The following is a 16,118-nucleotide window of genomic DNA, read 5'->3' on the forward strand; positions in this document are numbered from 1 at the left end:
AGTGTTGGTCATCATTGGCGGATCACACATACGTGTAATATCAAATATTGCGGATAACGTGCTCTACATCAACGCAACGAAACCATCATGTGCTTCAGTGAATTCAGCCCGACACCTTTGTCGTCCCTTCCCAAATCATGTTTGTATTTTTGGCCTCTTCAATAAAAGCAAAGCCATTGAGAGTGTGTAGTGAGTCACCATCAGCGGGAGCCGGGCCGAGCAAAGCCTCTCAGATTCACTGCAGCTGAGCGGCCCGGGAAGCTCATGAGTGCAACCACGTTGCAGTTATTTCCAGCCTTGCCAAGCGTAGGAGGAGGCGGACATGATGGCTTCCAATCGATTTGCACTCTACTGTAATCACTCCTGCTTGTTCGCGACATCCATTTCGAGCTTCTCTCGTCTTGCAGGAGAAAGGAAAGCGGTTCTATGGACTGGCGGCCAAACTAATCGTGGGCCAAATCTTGAAAGGGTGTCAGGCACATAAAGCACAAAAATGGGCTGCAGTGCAAAATATTTTCTTGGCAAGCTTGCGCATATTTAGGAAACATAATTCTGGTTGCATCTTCATGAATTTCAAGATTGTGAAATTCGATTGTGGTTATTGAAAAAAAAAAAGTACATGTGTGTATGTGATAGCTCGCTAGATAACTAACTAACTAGCTAGCTAGATATAGTCTGAATTATAATTATTATACACCAGTATTTTTAACACAAAAAGTTGTCATCCAAAATCTTTACAGTAAGCCATGGATGAGCATGAAAAAAAAAAAAAACATCCATATTATGTCACACAATATCAACCAGAAAATAGCAGATAATTTCATAAAATGACATCATTTCAGAAGATCTTATTCATGAAACTATTAAATTTGTCAAGAAAAGAATTTAAAGGACAACCGACGCCTCCGGACAAGTTGTGTCCATAAATTGTGAAATGGCTTCAAATGACTTCTACTGAGCGTATTTTACAAAGATTCCACCGCATATAGCTATATTTTACGTTTTAAGACTCGCGCTGAATATTCAGGAAGTCTTGTTTTTGAGTTGGTGACGAGTCCGTACATAACGTCACTAAAGGACCGCCCTTGAGTGTAAAAAAGACGCATTGTAGCGGTCCTTCCATCACGTCAATGTATTTTGCTGCAGCTGTTTGGTCTGGGGACCTCGTGTTGACCCAAAAGCCGCCAGGAGGCCAGAAGATGGCATCCAAGCTCCATATAAGGAATTGATCAGCCTGTGGAAACGGAGGTGGCAACAGGAGGTCGCCATTTTGTGCCTCTTTTTTTGGGTAAGAGATTTTCCCCCAGTGTTGCCTCAAAATGGCAAAAATACATTCTTTAATCGATTGCAAACATGTCCTCTTCAGAACTATTTGAATCATAGTGGCTGCCTTTCCAGCAGCTCATGTATTTTGTTTTTCTACTTTCATTCCTTTCATCACTTTGCTGCTGTGAAATGTAAATTTCTCCATTGTGAGACTAATAAAGGCATATCCAATCCAATCCAATCCAATAACTGGATGTGTAACAAGAAAGCATATTCTCTGAATCTGAAGCCATTGTTTTGATTCTACAGCAATGCAAGACGTCTTGGCGTGACGTGACGAACTGGGGGTGGGATTTTCTGAAAATGCCCAATTCGCAGCTCATTTTTTTGCAGATTTTGGACACTTTAAGTCATTTTTATTGGTTTTTTGCATTTGACAAAAAATATCATACGGCGTGTTTTTTTTGGTATTTTAGATGCTATAAAAGTTTTTCTAGTGTCATTCAGGACACAAAAAAAATGGTTTTCCTTTCTTTTTTGTTTTTTAACAGGCTGATATTTTTAGTCAAATGCAAAACACCAATAAAAATGACTTAAAGTGTCCAAAACTACTTCAAAATGAAACCGGAAATGGCCAGTTTCAGAAGTTCCCGCCCCCCTTGTTCGTGACGTCACGCCAAGACATCTTGCCTTGCTCGACGATCAAAACAATGGCTTCAGATTCGAAGAAGATGCTTTCTTGTTACTCATCCAGTTATAAATATGATTCAAATAGTTCTGAAGAGGAAAGCATTAATGTTTACAATCGATTAAAGGAGCCCCACACATATTAATTCGAGCTGTCAAGGACAGCATGTAGTGTCCCAGAAAATGCAATGGATGGCGCCAAAGAAAATGGGCTGATTTGTCTGATGGGAATTTGTGTCAGCGAATATCAAATAGTAGTCATGGCGCAACACAACGATTCACCATCGCGTTATTTATGTGTTTTCCTTCTAATTTCGCCATCAACACGGATCAACACCAAGTTTTCAGCATTGTGTGTCGCTTTCTTGGTCAGGGGGCGTTCCAAATGTGATGTCACATAGGGGATCGTCATCAACTCGAAAAAAAGACTTCCTGAATATTCAGCGCGAGTCTTAAAACGTAAATTATAGCTATATGTGGTGGAATCTTTGTAAAATACACTCAGGAGAAGTCATTTGAAGTGATTTTACAAATTATGGACACAACTTGTCCGGCTGCGTCGGTTGTCCTTTAAGTCGTATGTCATGGTATAAGTATGCATTGAGAAGTGCAATGGGATCATAGGAGGGACGTTAGACATGCTCTGGGTGTCATCGACATGCCGTTTGCTCATCAAATGAAAACATGGGCGGGCTGAAGTTAGTCAAAGCGGTGCAATTCTTTGGTCTACCTGAAAATGATGCTTTGCAAGTCGAAAGGGTATTCTATAATCCCAGTGGTTGGGATTCGAACCCTAAGCACATCCTGTTGGGTGGGTAGATAGGAAGATTCAGCGATACGATCCAGATCGCTAAGATAGCTGGAGACAGGATGGAGAGCGAAAGAAAAGACAGAGAGAGAGGAAAAGAGAAAGGGAAGCATAAGAGCAGATAGCACACAATCCCTCCAAAAAGCAAGTGGATCAGTTGTCATCAGATGTCACCAAAGGAAACATTCCCGAGCACCACAAGGGGATTAGATGAAATTTTGTGACGGAACCTCAAAGGAATTTTAGCTTCATCCGTGATGGCAGCTCCCAAATATAAAATTTTACTCTTCAAAAAAGCTCCACAACATGCCAATTCCTTGACATGTACTGTCGGCTTGGACTGTCATCTTTTGGGAGGTCACCATCAAGGATGCATTTACGTGCAGCCTGAAGCTAGCTCATGGCGATAGCGGCGTCGGCGGTTCACGACCGGGCCAACCAGAGACGTCATGGGCGGCGCTCGGGCCACCAGTACCTGAAGATTATATTCTCCAGGTCAAACGGGTACTCAATGATGCCGGTGGTTGGCACTCGAACCCGCAGCACATCCTGCTGAGTGGGCACGTACCCCGACGTCGCTATTCTTTCTAAATCGCTAAGGTAACTGTGAATGAGGAGGGAAGGGAGACATATAACAAGGAGGCACACATTATGGATACGGACTCGCCACACATGACATTGGGTAAACCTCGAATGTACGTATTGACTATGTTGGTTTTTGTTTGTTTGTACTCAAACAGATGGAATATACGTTTGACAGTTTCGGCTTCAATTTTTGGAACCCTTCATGAGTGAAAAAAATATCTAAACATATTTTACAGATTCAAGATATAAAAAAAACAATTGTAAACAGAAAAAAAGTTAAAAACAAAAATCAAAAGATAAGTATACTTTTTAAAAAATGTTCGACCTACAATCTGAATCCCCAGGGTTTGATCGAACACAGGTTAAAAATCACTGTCTGAATAGATTCCACAGGTGTACATACTGTTGTGGTGGCGAGTGGCATGCTACAATCCAAAACATGGGTGGGCAAACTTTAGTGGACATCTACCGCACTAAATGTTAACAATTTAACTCATTCACTGCCAGACCATGTGCAAAAAATGTGTCCACTCCAGTGCCAGGGTTTTTGTTATTTTTACTCAAATTGCAGGACACATTCAATGCAGTGTAAGAAACGTTAGAATCTCTTCTTTCATCAGAAAAAAGAGTTTGGAATTAACCATCTTTTAAGTTATGTCGGTCTGGAGTTATCTGAGGAGCAAGTGGGGGTGCCTGTAAAAAAGGCAAATGCTGCCTCCTCGTGGGGGGGAGGGGCATTGTGAGGTGGACCAGCGCTTGATCGGCACCCCAAAGCAAAGGAAAACCAAAACCCAAACAAATTTGGGAATGTTCATGCTTTTCAATTCCCAAATAAATTCAGGAATGGCAGTGAATGAGTTAATTCTGATGTTTTTTTTAATATCAATCATTCCAATGATAATCAATAAATTCACTATAATGCATTTTGTTTTATTCTTTCAAATGATTCTTTCAAAATAAAACCATTTGGTTTTTATTCTTCCCCTTTAAGCATTGGACAAATGCACTTTTCTCAAGTTCACTTAAAAGAGACAGACGTACTATTTGGTGGAGTCTGATAGTTGATATTCTCTCCTGCGGTCATAGGCCTCCTGGATGCCAGGGTCAGCCCACAGCATCTTGATGGCGCCGATGTAAGGCTGATCGAACGACGTTACCATCTCAACATCCACTTCGCGCACCAACTGCGCATTGTTCTGAGAGGCAAAAAGGGTTCATGCCAATACAACGCTCGGAGAAAATACGAGGTATTAAATATCTATGGATGGCAGCTCTTTGTTCATTAAAACTGAGTCACTGTAGTCTCAATGCAAACTCCATGTGTCAATATTTGATTGACACTTAGCATGTTTTCATGATCTTAAACATCATGTTAAGACAACAATAAGTACATACAGTAAAGTCTCGTTCTATCGATAGTCAAGGGAGTCCGAAAAAATATCGATATAACCGGGACTATCGATATATCCGACCCTGTTTGCATGTAATTTTCTCCGTGCGTGCATAGAAATAGTATCGATATAACCGGGACTATCGATATATCCGATATCGATATAACGAGACTTTACTGTATATAGAACTGCATTGTGTTCAGAATGACGAATTCCTCATTGTGGATTTCTAAGGAGTGAATGGGTTAAGTGGGCCAGGCTGAAAAAAATTATAAAGGCCAGAATTATTTTACATTTCCATGAGGAGAATAGGAGTGTTTTTAGGGGTAAAAACTGTTTTTAAAACATGTTCATGTTTTGTTTTGCTCCAGAACAGAAAATGTGTGGATAATCACTTCAAAGTAGTAACATTCATAATTACTTGATGTTTATATATGTATTTTTTTAAAACACACTTAAGTATAACTTACTGCCATTTATATTATTAATCTCGAGCCAATCTGCTTCTTTAACGTCCCTTGTAAAAAACATATTTCTTTTGGAAGTATCACAATTTTTGTCTCCAAAACATACAACTGTTTATATTACAAATTTGGATTAAAAAAATATTGAAAAAATGTTTTTTTTTCTAGTAACATGAAATCTTTCTTTCCAAAGATAAGCACCAGTGAATATTACTGCCACAAAAAATAACAGTAAAATAATTATATTAAAATTCTTGTAAGAGTTCGACTTCTCGTACGACAAATGTATGTGGCTAAACAAACACAACTGTTAAAAAAGTCTCGTATTGCACCGTTTTTCTTTGAAAAAACTCTAATGAGGTAAAAAAAGAAAACCATTTCTTTGTAATTTTTTTTATATACACTATATATTTATGTTTGTTTAGAAGAACCAATTTGAGTTTGTAATTGAACAGCAACAATTTCATACAAGTTAAGAAAAGAACTTTTCAATCGGACGTACTTTGTTCTGTTCGAACTTGTATGGTATCTTGAGGGTTTCGGTGGCACGGATCATGGACTGCATGGACGTGAAGATATTCTGGTAGACCAGTTTGGTGAAGCCCTTCTTGTCCTCATCGGTGTAGCCCGATCCATGAATAATTCGCATTTGCTTGATAAAAGTGCTCTTGCCGCTCTCACCGGTACCTGAAGAAGAAGATCACAACGAGTAAAACAAGAAACGTAAGCGGAGTTCAGTGAAACACTGACAATCCTGCTCCTTTTGGGAAGTATGAGGGGAAAATAACACACACCGCATGACAATATAAAACATTTCTGTCAAGGAGTGCAAACTGAAGTACAAAACTCCATAAAGACTTGAGAAAAGGAAGCTAACCCTGCGAGTCAGACAGCTGCTCTTCTTTTGATGACGCGCGAATTTATGTAGTTAAAACGCTGCTGTACTGAGCAGCAGGACGACCTCAGTGGCCCACCGCCATCCTGGCGTCAGTACACACGACTGGGAAGGAATTTGCACCATTATGCCCTCAATGCTAAATCGTCTGTGTAACTGACTTAAAAAAAAAATACACGCAGCGTGTACACTGTTATTTGTGTGTGGGGAGCTGCTGAAGCAATGGTACCTATAAAACATGACAGCTGTTTTAGATAGCGTTTGTAGCAAATTAAACGACACAATTCCGTCGAGGACTGTATTTCAATTTAAGTGGCGAAATCCAGCGGAATTGTCGGTTGACTGTTGAGGCTTTTTTTGGGTGTTGTTTGGGTTTTGTGACGGGCTGTGAAGTGGCTAACTGTTACACAGTATGCATGCAGTTGAGTGCTAGCATAAGATGTAGCCATAGGAGCTCATGGATGAATATGTTTAGGACGTCTTCATTTTGGTACTGTCTGCTCAATAAAGTAATTGAGTGAACTGTTTATCTACTTTGGGGGGCATTGTAAAACAGTTTAAACTGTCTGAAATTGATACCTTAATTTTGGTGGTACGTCGGTTGGAATTTGCAGTAGGCTTATTATTTTAAATTTTTATTTAAGTAATCCCAAATCGGGCATTCTCTGTCCTTCACTGACTCTTCAGTCATGGCTTAGAAAGATCATGCATACTTATTTCCACAAGGAGTGTATCGTCAGTCAGCATTTAGTAGTAAGCGTAGTAAAATAAAAACCGCAATGCAGGTTTTTTTTTTGCTTCAACTTCTGTAATCAAATTATCCGAGTTGTTTGATGATTTTTTTTCCAGCCCTGCGACTAATTTATCAATGCTGGGATAAGGGTTGGCATCGCATCCCACAATCAGCGAATTAGATGCTAACAATGCACGTCCCCAATTAAATACTGTTGTGAAAACGCATAGAGCGACAATTGCTTTCAACATAGTAGATAAAGTGAGCGGCAAGTTGTCAACTATAACCTTGCCTTCCTGGCATTCGCTTTCCTTCATTGCAGGCATGTTCCAGCCTCTGTTGAGACTCCAATAGGACTCATGAAGGTGGCAAAACTAGCCTTGTTGACCCTTCGCCCCGATTTTGCAGCAGCCGTGATTATGTGAACCGCCAACAGATAAGGCAGAAGCATGTTTTGCTTTGATAGACTTTGTATGAGTGATTATAGGCTTGAATATAAAGTGATTATCTCTCGTGTGTGCATGCGCGTGCACGCAAAATGGCTTCCAAACAAAGGCTCCGTCTATAGGTAGGATATTAAGCTCTCAGTAGTATCGACCGCAGAAAAGTGCAGATAAGTAGGTCAGCCAAAGTGGGTTTGCCTTGTAAGAGTATGTACGTAGATAACGATGAGACTAACAATCAATATTTGTTTGGGCTCTCACATGGTCTAAAACAAAAGTGAGATCACATGTCTTTGTGTCTCCGTGTATGTTGTATGTGTGACTATTTTAAGACTATTTTTCACCCCGCTGAACCAAAGCAGTAGGTGGGTGAAGAGTAACACACACCATCACTATGTAACCACAGAAGAATCTTCGGTTACCTTATTTCCACAACAGGTGCACTTCAAAGTATTGCATTTTCCCCAAAATGGACATGGTGCCTAATAACGCGAGTCGTCAAGTTCCAAAATATGTGAATGCAGTTGTGTCACTCTGATGAAGAATCCACATCCTCTAAAGTAGCTGTCACATTTTTACAAACTATTTTTAAATAAACACTTGAAGTTATTCTTTGTTACACGTTCATTTGTTTTTCCCGTTTCTTCTCTTTAACTCATTCACTGCCAGACGATGTGCAAAAATGTATCCACTCAAGTGCAGGGTTTTTGTCACTTTCACTCAAATTGCAGGAACCACAGAATATTGAGTGTCATGACGACATAAACATTCAATACAGCGTTAAAAGCCTTAGACGCTCTTCTTTCTACAAATAAAGAGTTCACTCCTAAGTTATTTGGGTCTGGAGTTATCTGAACTTGAAATGGGGATGGGTGTACAAAACACAATAAATATATATTGATTTATGTAAGGCTTAAACAGCTTAAAGGACAACCGACGTCACTTTTTTGTTTTTTAACTGACACCAGAAAAACGTTTTATAGCATCTAAAATACCCAAACCATGCAGTATATTTTTAGTCAAATGCAAAACACCAATAAAAATGACTTAAAGTGTCCGAAATCTGCAAAAAATTGAGCTGCGAATTGGGCATTTTCAGAAAGTCCCGCCCCCAGTTCGTGACATCACGCCAGACGTCTTGCATTGCTTGTGAACCAATGGCTTCAGATTCGGAGAATATGCTTTCTTGTTACACATCCAGTTATGAATATGATTCAAATAGTTCTGAAGAGGAAAACATACATTTTTGCAATCGATTAAGGAATTTATTTGTGCCATTTTGAGGCAACATTGGGGGAAAATCTCTCACCCAAAAAAAGAGGCACAAAATGGCGAACTCCTGTGGCCACCTCTGTTTCCACAGGCTGATAAATTCCTTATATGGCGCTTGGACGCCCTCTTCTGGCTGCTTTTGGGTGCAACACGAGGTCCCCAGACAACACAAGTACAGCAAAATACATTGACGTGATGGAAGGACGGCTACAAAGCGTCTTTTTTACGCTCAAGGGCGGTCCTTTAGTGACGTCACGTACGGACTTGTCACCAACTCAAAAACAAGACTTCCTGAATATTCAGCGTGAGTCTTAAAACGTAAAATATAGCTATATGCTGCGGAATCTTTGTAAAATACGCTCAGTAGAAGTCATTTGAAGCCGTTTTACAAATTATGGACGCAACTTGTCCGGAGACGTCGGTTGTCCTTTAAGCTGTAACAAAGCACTAACGTGGAAAAAAGGAAATGCTGCCCCCTAGTGGAAGGGAATTTTTTGATTGCCAGAGGTCTGACCGGAGCTTGATCCGCACCGCCCCCCACCCGCAAGAAAAACCAAAAGCCGAACAAATTCGAGAATGGCGCTCCGCGTCATGCTTTTCAATTCCTGAATAAATTCAGGAATGGCATCAAAGGAATTAATGTGAGTCAGGACACAAACACTATGCAAAAGTACAATGATAATAATTGTACAGATATTGATCATGATATTTATAGTCACAGCAGAGAAATTTCTTTTCCACACACGTGATGAACGTTTGAAAACGTAGTACAATTATCTCTTCCAGCTTATCCCGTTACAGCTCTGAACAGCACGGCATCTTTCTTCTGCTTCCTTCTCTCTCAAGTCAACTGCTCTCATGCCCTTCACGACATCTATCGATCAACCTTCTCTTAGTTTCTCCTGTAGCTGGCTGGCCTGGCGACTCAATTTCCAAACACGTAAAAGTGGAATATCTCTTGCAGGCGTGACAAGCTCCGTTCGACAGATCCCATTGTTCCTGTGCGCGAGTGGAAAAGTCAGTAGAAGCATTTCTCACGGTCAAGCTACTGTACATTCACTGGTGCTAATCCTTAGGGTTCATGCTAGTTCCCATGGCAACCCTAGCTGCGGACTCATAAATACAGGGCAGACAACAGTGGATGATAGGCTTCGTCATGTCTCCATGGAGCAAAGGCAAACATGCAAGGCCTTTTTTTTCTTCCTCTCCATACTTTGCATGGTGGTCAAAAAGTGTAACATACACGATAACAGACTCATTCATAAAGAGCATGTCATTACATGTACAATGTTCTGTATTGTATACTATCTGTACATTTGTACAGTACTCTGTATGACTGAGTACACTCCAAGAGTTCCCCCAGGGAAGAAAACAATTGAAATCCATCTTGGATAAATGCTTCAGGGGTCATGTTTAATAAGATGACCACGTAAAAACGTTAAGTTGAATGAGGTGTCACCTTCTTGCTTGACAGCAGAAATTAGTGTGAGACTTCAGTTCAGTGAGCAGACAAAAGGAGTGCATGCACAAGTGTATTTTGCTTCTCCTCTGTGTTGTTTTCGCATACCCCTCCACCTGAAAGAGTACGAGTGAAGAACAAAGTCATACTTATGAACATGAATAACTAAATAAAAAGTGACAGAACAGTGAACAACTATTTATTCGGGGTTAAATGTTAATAGATTCAATGAGGGGAACCAAGCTCCTGTCATTGACTGAAAAACTCACCTTGAGAGTTTTTGTGCTCATGCTCGAGCAGTAACAGCGCTGCCAGAATGTAATTTGTTGGAATCTCGATGTTAACCACTGCAAGTACGTTGAAGGAGTTTCATTTAGACACAAATACAGTGGGACCTTGGCTTACGAACTTAATTGGTTCCCAGACAGTGTGTAAGGCGAAAAGTGTGTATCCCAAAAATTAATTTCCCATAGGAAACCATTAAAATGAGAATAATCAGTTCCCAGGTCCCCATAAAAATAAATTTTCTACTTTCTAATTTTGTACGCCTTAAAACTACACAAAATATACCTTATTTTATGTATAATAAATGTGCTGTATTATTATGATTAAAGAAATAAACTGTACAGTACAATAAAGTCATTTTATTTACCTTTGTGATGGTCGTTAATGGCTTGATGGAATGGAGTGTCCGGTTTCCTGAGCATCAAACACTAGATGAGGAACATAGGCTTCTTTCACCATCTTGAGGACGGGTCCCTTGTAGGTGCTTTCTCTGTGATAATTATATCTAGTTCATCAATTGTGATCTGTTTAGCTGGGTTAATAGCTTTTTGCATCATGTGTACAGATGACATGTGCGGGTTATTTGTGGAGCCTGATTGATGGGATATTTAACCTTCCAGTCTACACTCTGCTTTTGAACTATCAAAGTTGAAATGGGTCCAAATTTAACTGTTTTCTATCCATTTTCTCACCATTTCACTTGTTTTTTCCCCCTTTTCTTTTTTGGTTTCAAGCTCTGTCCTCTCCCTTTCGTGTGTGAGTGTGTGTGTGTGTTTTTTTCGCTCTCTCTCTGTCTGCCTGTCTCTTTAACGTTTAAACCCCCCCCCCAACACTGCTGGGTTCTTGACCTATCACGTGGCTTCAACCGAAGACGCCATTTTGTTTTTTGGAGAACAGCCTCACTCTCTCTCTGTCTGTAACCCCATCCCCCACTGCTGCGTTCTTGACCAAACACGTGGCTTTAACCGACGACTGGGGGCGGGGAATAGAGGACAAAAAAAAGTCAGCTGCCATTTCCTTGTTTGACGAACGGGCTCATTCACAAACGACACATCATTCATTGTGGCAGCTCCGTGTGTATGCCGAAAAATAGTTCATACGCCAAGGTGAAATTTTCATAAATGTAACGTTCGTAAACCGAAAAGTTCGTAAGCCAAGGGGTTCGTAAACTGAGGTCCCACTGTATTGCTTTGCTGCCACCTGTGGCCTCTTGAGGATATTATAAATCTCTTCAGGGTCATCATTTACTCATGGATGCTTAAGATTCCCACCAATTATTGGATTAAACATTCGGCCAATGAAATTAAACAATTTGCAAGGTAGTGGGGTTGAAACCCTGCAAACGGTTCTCATTCTATGGGCAAGGCTATCTGCAGGGCAAAAGTGACGTTGTAGTTATGATTTACATGAATATCAATAACCAGGAGCACAGGATGAGAGACCCAAGTTGAAATGTAAAGAGAGTGGCAAGTGACGAGCCGCAAAATGTCACGAAAAAAATAGATACAGGCTGAGTAAATGTAAACTTTTCCAGCGAGACTTTTGGGAAGTGAACCAGAATTATGTCTGATGTGATCCAGCTCTTGCCATGCCAGGAAAAAACTTCAACTAAAAAGTGCTTTTCAGGCAGGTTTGTCTAGCCTCTAGCGCCTGCAGGCCAGTCACAAGTATGCAAGGATCCAGCAACTCATTAACTTTGCTCCGCCCCCCCCCCCCCAAAAAAAAAGACTTTCGTTATTAAATGTTTACTTGAGGCATACATATTTTCACCGGTCTGTTGACAAGAATTAAAACTCATCCTATGTTTGGGGTACTTCAGCAAATAACATCGATATTCATGATAAACTAAGACAATCTTTTCAGTGGCGACATTAAGTATGGAGGATGGAGTCCACAGCACATGTTGGACTTAATTAGAAAAAGATTAGAGCCACCGAAAAAATACAATAAAATTTCAGGGAACAATCAGCCAATGCAACATTTAACAATCTAAAATTAATTATTGAAAACAACCACCTTTGCAAATACACTAAGCTTGGATTCACACTTGCATAGGAAGATGCCGTGAGTGAGCAAATTAATTTCCCATGTTAGCGTGAGAAGAGAGACGAGAGAAGCTTTTCCACCTCCAAATCTCTTCCCACCATGGAAGACAGCCGAGACAAAACCTTCGGGGACAAATGCAGGAAATCAAGAACAGTGGCCATCATAAAGTTAGACTGGGGAAAGCAAGAAAGGCGGTGAAAAGACAGATGACAAAAAAACGATTAATCATTTTGTCAACAACTAATTAACTGTCAAATTAATCTATAAGTCTTTTTTATAATGTATATACATGTATTTTAAAATTAAATTTTGATTTGGGATATGGGCAGATTTAATAAAATGCCAAATCCACAGAATTTCAGCCACAACAGCAAATATTTTCAGATTTTCATTTTGGTTTTTTTAAACTTGGACATTTGCAACATCACTTTCACTTTGACAAACAAGAAAATTCTTGCAGATTTTCTGATGGATGTTACGGACTAAAACTGCAAACGAATCATAGTTCATGAGCATTAGTGCATTTTCTGCACTCTCAATTTGAAATAATATCCTGATTTTGAATAAATGGCTGGTAATCAAAACCCGTTTCCCATCAATTAATCAGCATATCAATCAAATTTTAAAACAATTGTTCGCTCTGGCCCGAATTTCGGTAATGTCAACCGAGGAAAGAGTGTATTAGTCGTTGGCATGGTGTCAAACCCAGGACCAGGGGGGCAGATCTGGCCCACTGCATCATTTTATGTGGCCCACAAAACCTTTGAGTTCCATTATTAATGGTAATATGGAATTAAAATATTTCTGATTAATAAAGAAAAGACATAAGCATTTTCTTGTTTGCAAACCGCTTATTGCAGTAACTTAAAAATGTGTTCAATAAAATATTATTATTGACTTTTTATTTTCTTGTTTAAGTCATTACAGTCCCCAGAGGGAAACGGTAAAATATGTGTCACATTATAGTTTGACACCTCTGGTCTTTGGGAATATCGCCAGCCCTGAATTTTAATCCATTTTTTGGGGGCGGGGCATTCACGTGATCTCATGCAAGAACAAAATCATCCATCGCCATAGGTACTTTCTCTGTGGAGTGTTTCACTCCCAAGCATGGAAAAACATCAATACAGAATATGAATGGATCAAGTCGAGTAGAAACCGTTCTACGTGATTTTCAAAAAAAGGCTGTCAAAGAAGCATTTCTCCCATCCTGTTGTGTTCAACGCTGTCGGACACACACGTCACAAGAGATGCTTACACTGTCATGCGTCTAATCATCAGATTACAGGATGCTCGGTGAGAAAACACACACAGAGCTATGTCAATATCCCATTTTTTTCTGATTTATGTGTATTAGGCAAAGTCGGTGAAGAGAACCTCCGTTAGAGCTTTGACGTGGCAATTTGGGGGCGATATCTGTGTAAAAGAGGCTACAGAGCGTGCAAATTGTAAGCGCGCACCACAGGATGCAGTTTTTACATAAAAAAATTCCATGCATACTTTTACTTCTTGAGAATTTACAATTAAATTATTTATCCCATTTTGGTTGCATTTTCATCCCATGCCACTTGGATTTCCCAAAGGACATTTTTCACATCTTTCTAACAATGAAGTGTACGCTTTAAGGAAGAAAAAAATGTATTCTACCACAATATTAGCTATGTTTCCACCCATTCCAAGCTAGTTTTGTGATACTTAAAAAAATAACTCAACTCATGAGGCCAGGAGAGATTTCCATGTCTCTTTTTTTGTCCACCATGAATGTGACCTTCAATTAAACATGTTCATCTTTGAGATTGGATGTAACCCAATGTTTTTTTAATGTGGTTGCATAAGTGTACACACCCCCTTACAAAGCCATGTTAAATGAAAGGCAGTGCATACAAAAACTCTGCTTCTGATTAATCCAAAATATATCTGAGTGGTTCTAGTATGATTTTTCTTTCTCGAACAAGAACAACATGTCTAGGTTTGGGACAATTCGTCACACTATGTCAATTTGGAAGTAATTCCAAATGGTACATTTGGCGTAAACATTATTCATCAGCAAAACAACACCAAAACTACAGTCATGAACGGCAGTAGATCGATCACACTTGAGGCCTGTTTTTTTCCAGCGCTGGAACTGCAGCCTGAGACGTGGTCAAAGGAATTAATGAACGGTTGGCTCTTGATGGTTCACCTACGATTGTGAACACGCATCTTGAGACCAACATATTAATTTTCGTCGGTCATTGAAAATGACATTAGAGAGAGGGTCCAAAATAACATTTGTATCACCTAAATCAATTGAAAATGAATTTGTCATTTCCCCAAGACTGTTTACCAAAGCGCTATGGGTGGAGATCATTAACAGAGCCGTTTTTATAAAAAGCCAGTCCCGGGGGCTAGTTTACAACTGGCACTCAGTACCCATCCCAAAGTCTGACACATATCTGCTGAAAGTCAGGGTGTGTCAATATGGGTTTGCTCAGCCAACAGAGCTGCCAGTTAAATAGTGCCCGACTACAAACACATGCCTTATTACCACGCTGCGAAACAACATTTTTTCACAAGTGGGCCCGACCTTTGGGAATACAAATCAAGCACGTAGAACCAAAAAAACCCAAAGTTGAAAACCAATCGTTCAAAAATATTTAACTCCATACCTTCAAGGGTTCATTTCAACGCGCTCACAAAGTGTGGTGCTCATTCGAAAACTTCAGCAGCTACCGATATTCCAAGCCATCAAACACATAAGACATATGTCCTGGTTTTACGGGAAGATTTTTGACTATAATGGCCATAGGCTGGCTCCATTCATGCAACATGCTAGGGTGTTGCCTAAAAACAAACATTCGTTAACCCAGATGTACCAACCTGTTTGAGCCACACGATGTGTGTGACAGATGCTCAGTTAGAGTAGGTAGGAATACACTGTGTGAAAAATAAATGTTAAAAGGCACACTTTGCCTTTCAATTAATGACGACAGTTTTATTTCCCTTTGGTTCATTGTTGGTCTGCTCTTCAAGTGACATCATCATTATGTCTACAGAACTGAACACAATTTTAGTCAGAGCCTAATTGCCAATGCACTCAGTTTTTCATAAATGGGCTGCAAATATTAAAATATGAAAGTGATCGAGATACCATTTGATTTTCATTTTACCGACATTGGAAATGTGTAGTGGCCAAGAAAATATTTTAACCCATTCACTGCCAGATGAAGTGCTAATATGTGTCCACTCCAGTGGCAGGGTTTTTGTCATTTTCACTCAAATTGCAGGACCCACAGAATATTGAGTTTTAGGATTACATAAACATTCAAGGCAGCGTAAAAAATCTTAGACTCTCTTCTTTCATCATAAAAAAACGTTTTTGTCAATCTTATTTGGTTCTAAAGTTTATTTGCAGTGGAAGTGGGGGCGTCTGTACAAAAGGCAAATGCTGCCCACTCGTGGGAGTGAAAAATATTGCCAGAGGTCTGACCGAAGCTTGATCTGCACCCCCTTGCGAGAAAAAACAAAACCCGAAAAATTCGGGAGTGCCGCTCCACGTCATGATTTTCAATTCCCGGATAAATTCAGGAAGGGCAGCGAATGAGTTAGTTAAGTGTAAAAGCAAATTACACAACAGTTTTAACACTCCCAAAAGGGCTCAGATCTTCAATTAATGACAACAAAATAACACAACTTCAAATACAGTAAAGTCTCGTTATATCGATATTCAAGGGAGTCCGAAAAAATATCGATATAACCGGGACTATCGATATATCCGACCCTGTTTGCATGTAATTTTCTCCGT

At 39.8% G+C, this 16,118-nt stretch overlaps 1 protein-coding gene across 4 annotated transcripts in view; it reads right to left on the reverse strand.

The window, feature by feature from the left end:
- LOC148895485 (guanine nucleotide-binding protein subunit alpha-11) overlaps positions 1–16,118 on the reverse strand; it is a 29,980-nt gene that overhangs the window by 10,093 nt on the left and 3,769 nt on the right. Inside the window, exons 1-5 of one of the 4 annotated variants that reach the window (XM_089001836.1) lie at positions 10,004–10,103; positions 5,704–5,888; positions 4,388–4,542; positions 3,237–3,365; positions 2,684–2,812 (exon numbers count right to left, since the gene is read on the reverse strand). In XM_089001836.1, the coding sequence (XP_088857962.1) occupies positions 2,684–2,812; positions 3,237–3,365; positions 4,388–4,542; positions 5,704–5,850 (560 nt within the window). In that variant the 5' untranslated portion in view covers positions 5,851–5,888; positions 10,004–10,103. Of the gene's footprint in view, positions 1–2,683; positions 2,813–3,236; positions 3,366–4,387; positions 4,543–5,703; positions 5,889–10,003; positions 10,104–16,118 lie in introns of those variants that run through there. The other 3 variants (XM_089001833.1, XM_089001835.1, XM_089001834.1) reach the window with 3 other exon arrangements.

Source organism: Hippocampus bargibanti, linkage group LG07, assembly GCF_051943395.1.
Source record: "Hippocampus bargibanti isolate YZ-2025 linkage group LG07, ASM5194339v1, whole genome shotgun sequence".
Classification (NCBI taxonomy): domain Eukaryota; kingdom Metazoa; phylum Chordata; class Actinopteri; order Syngnathiformes; family Syngnathidae; genus Hippocampus; species Hippocampus bargibanti.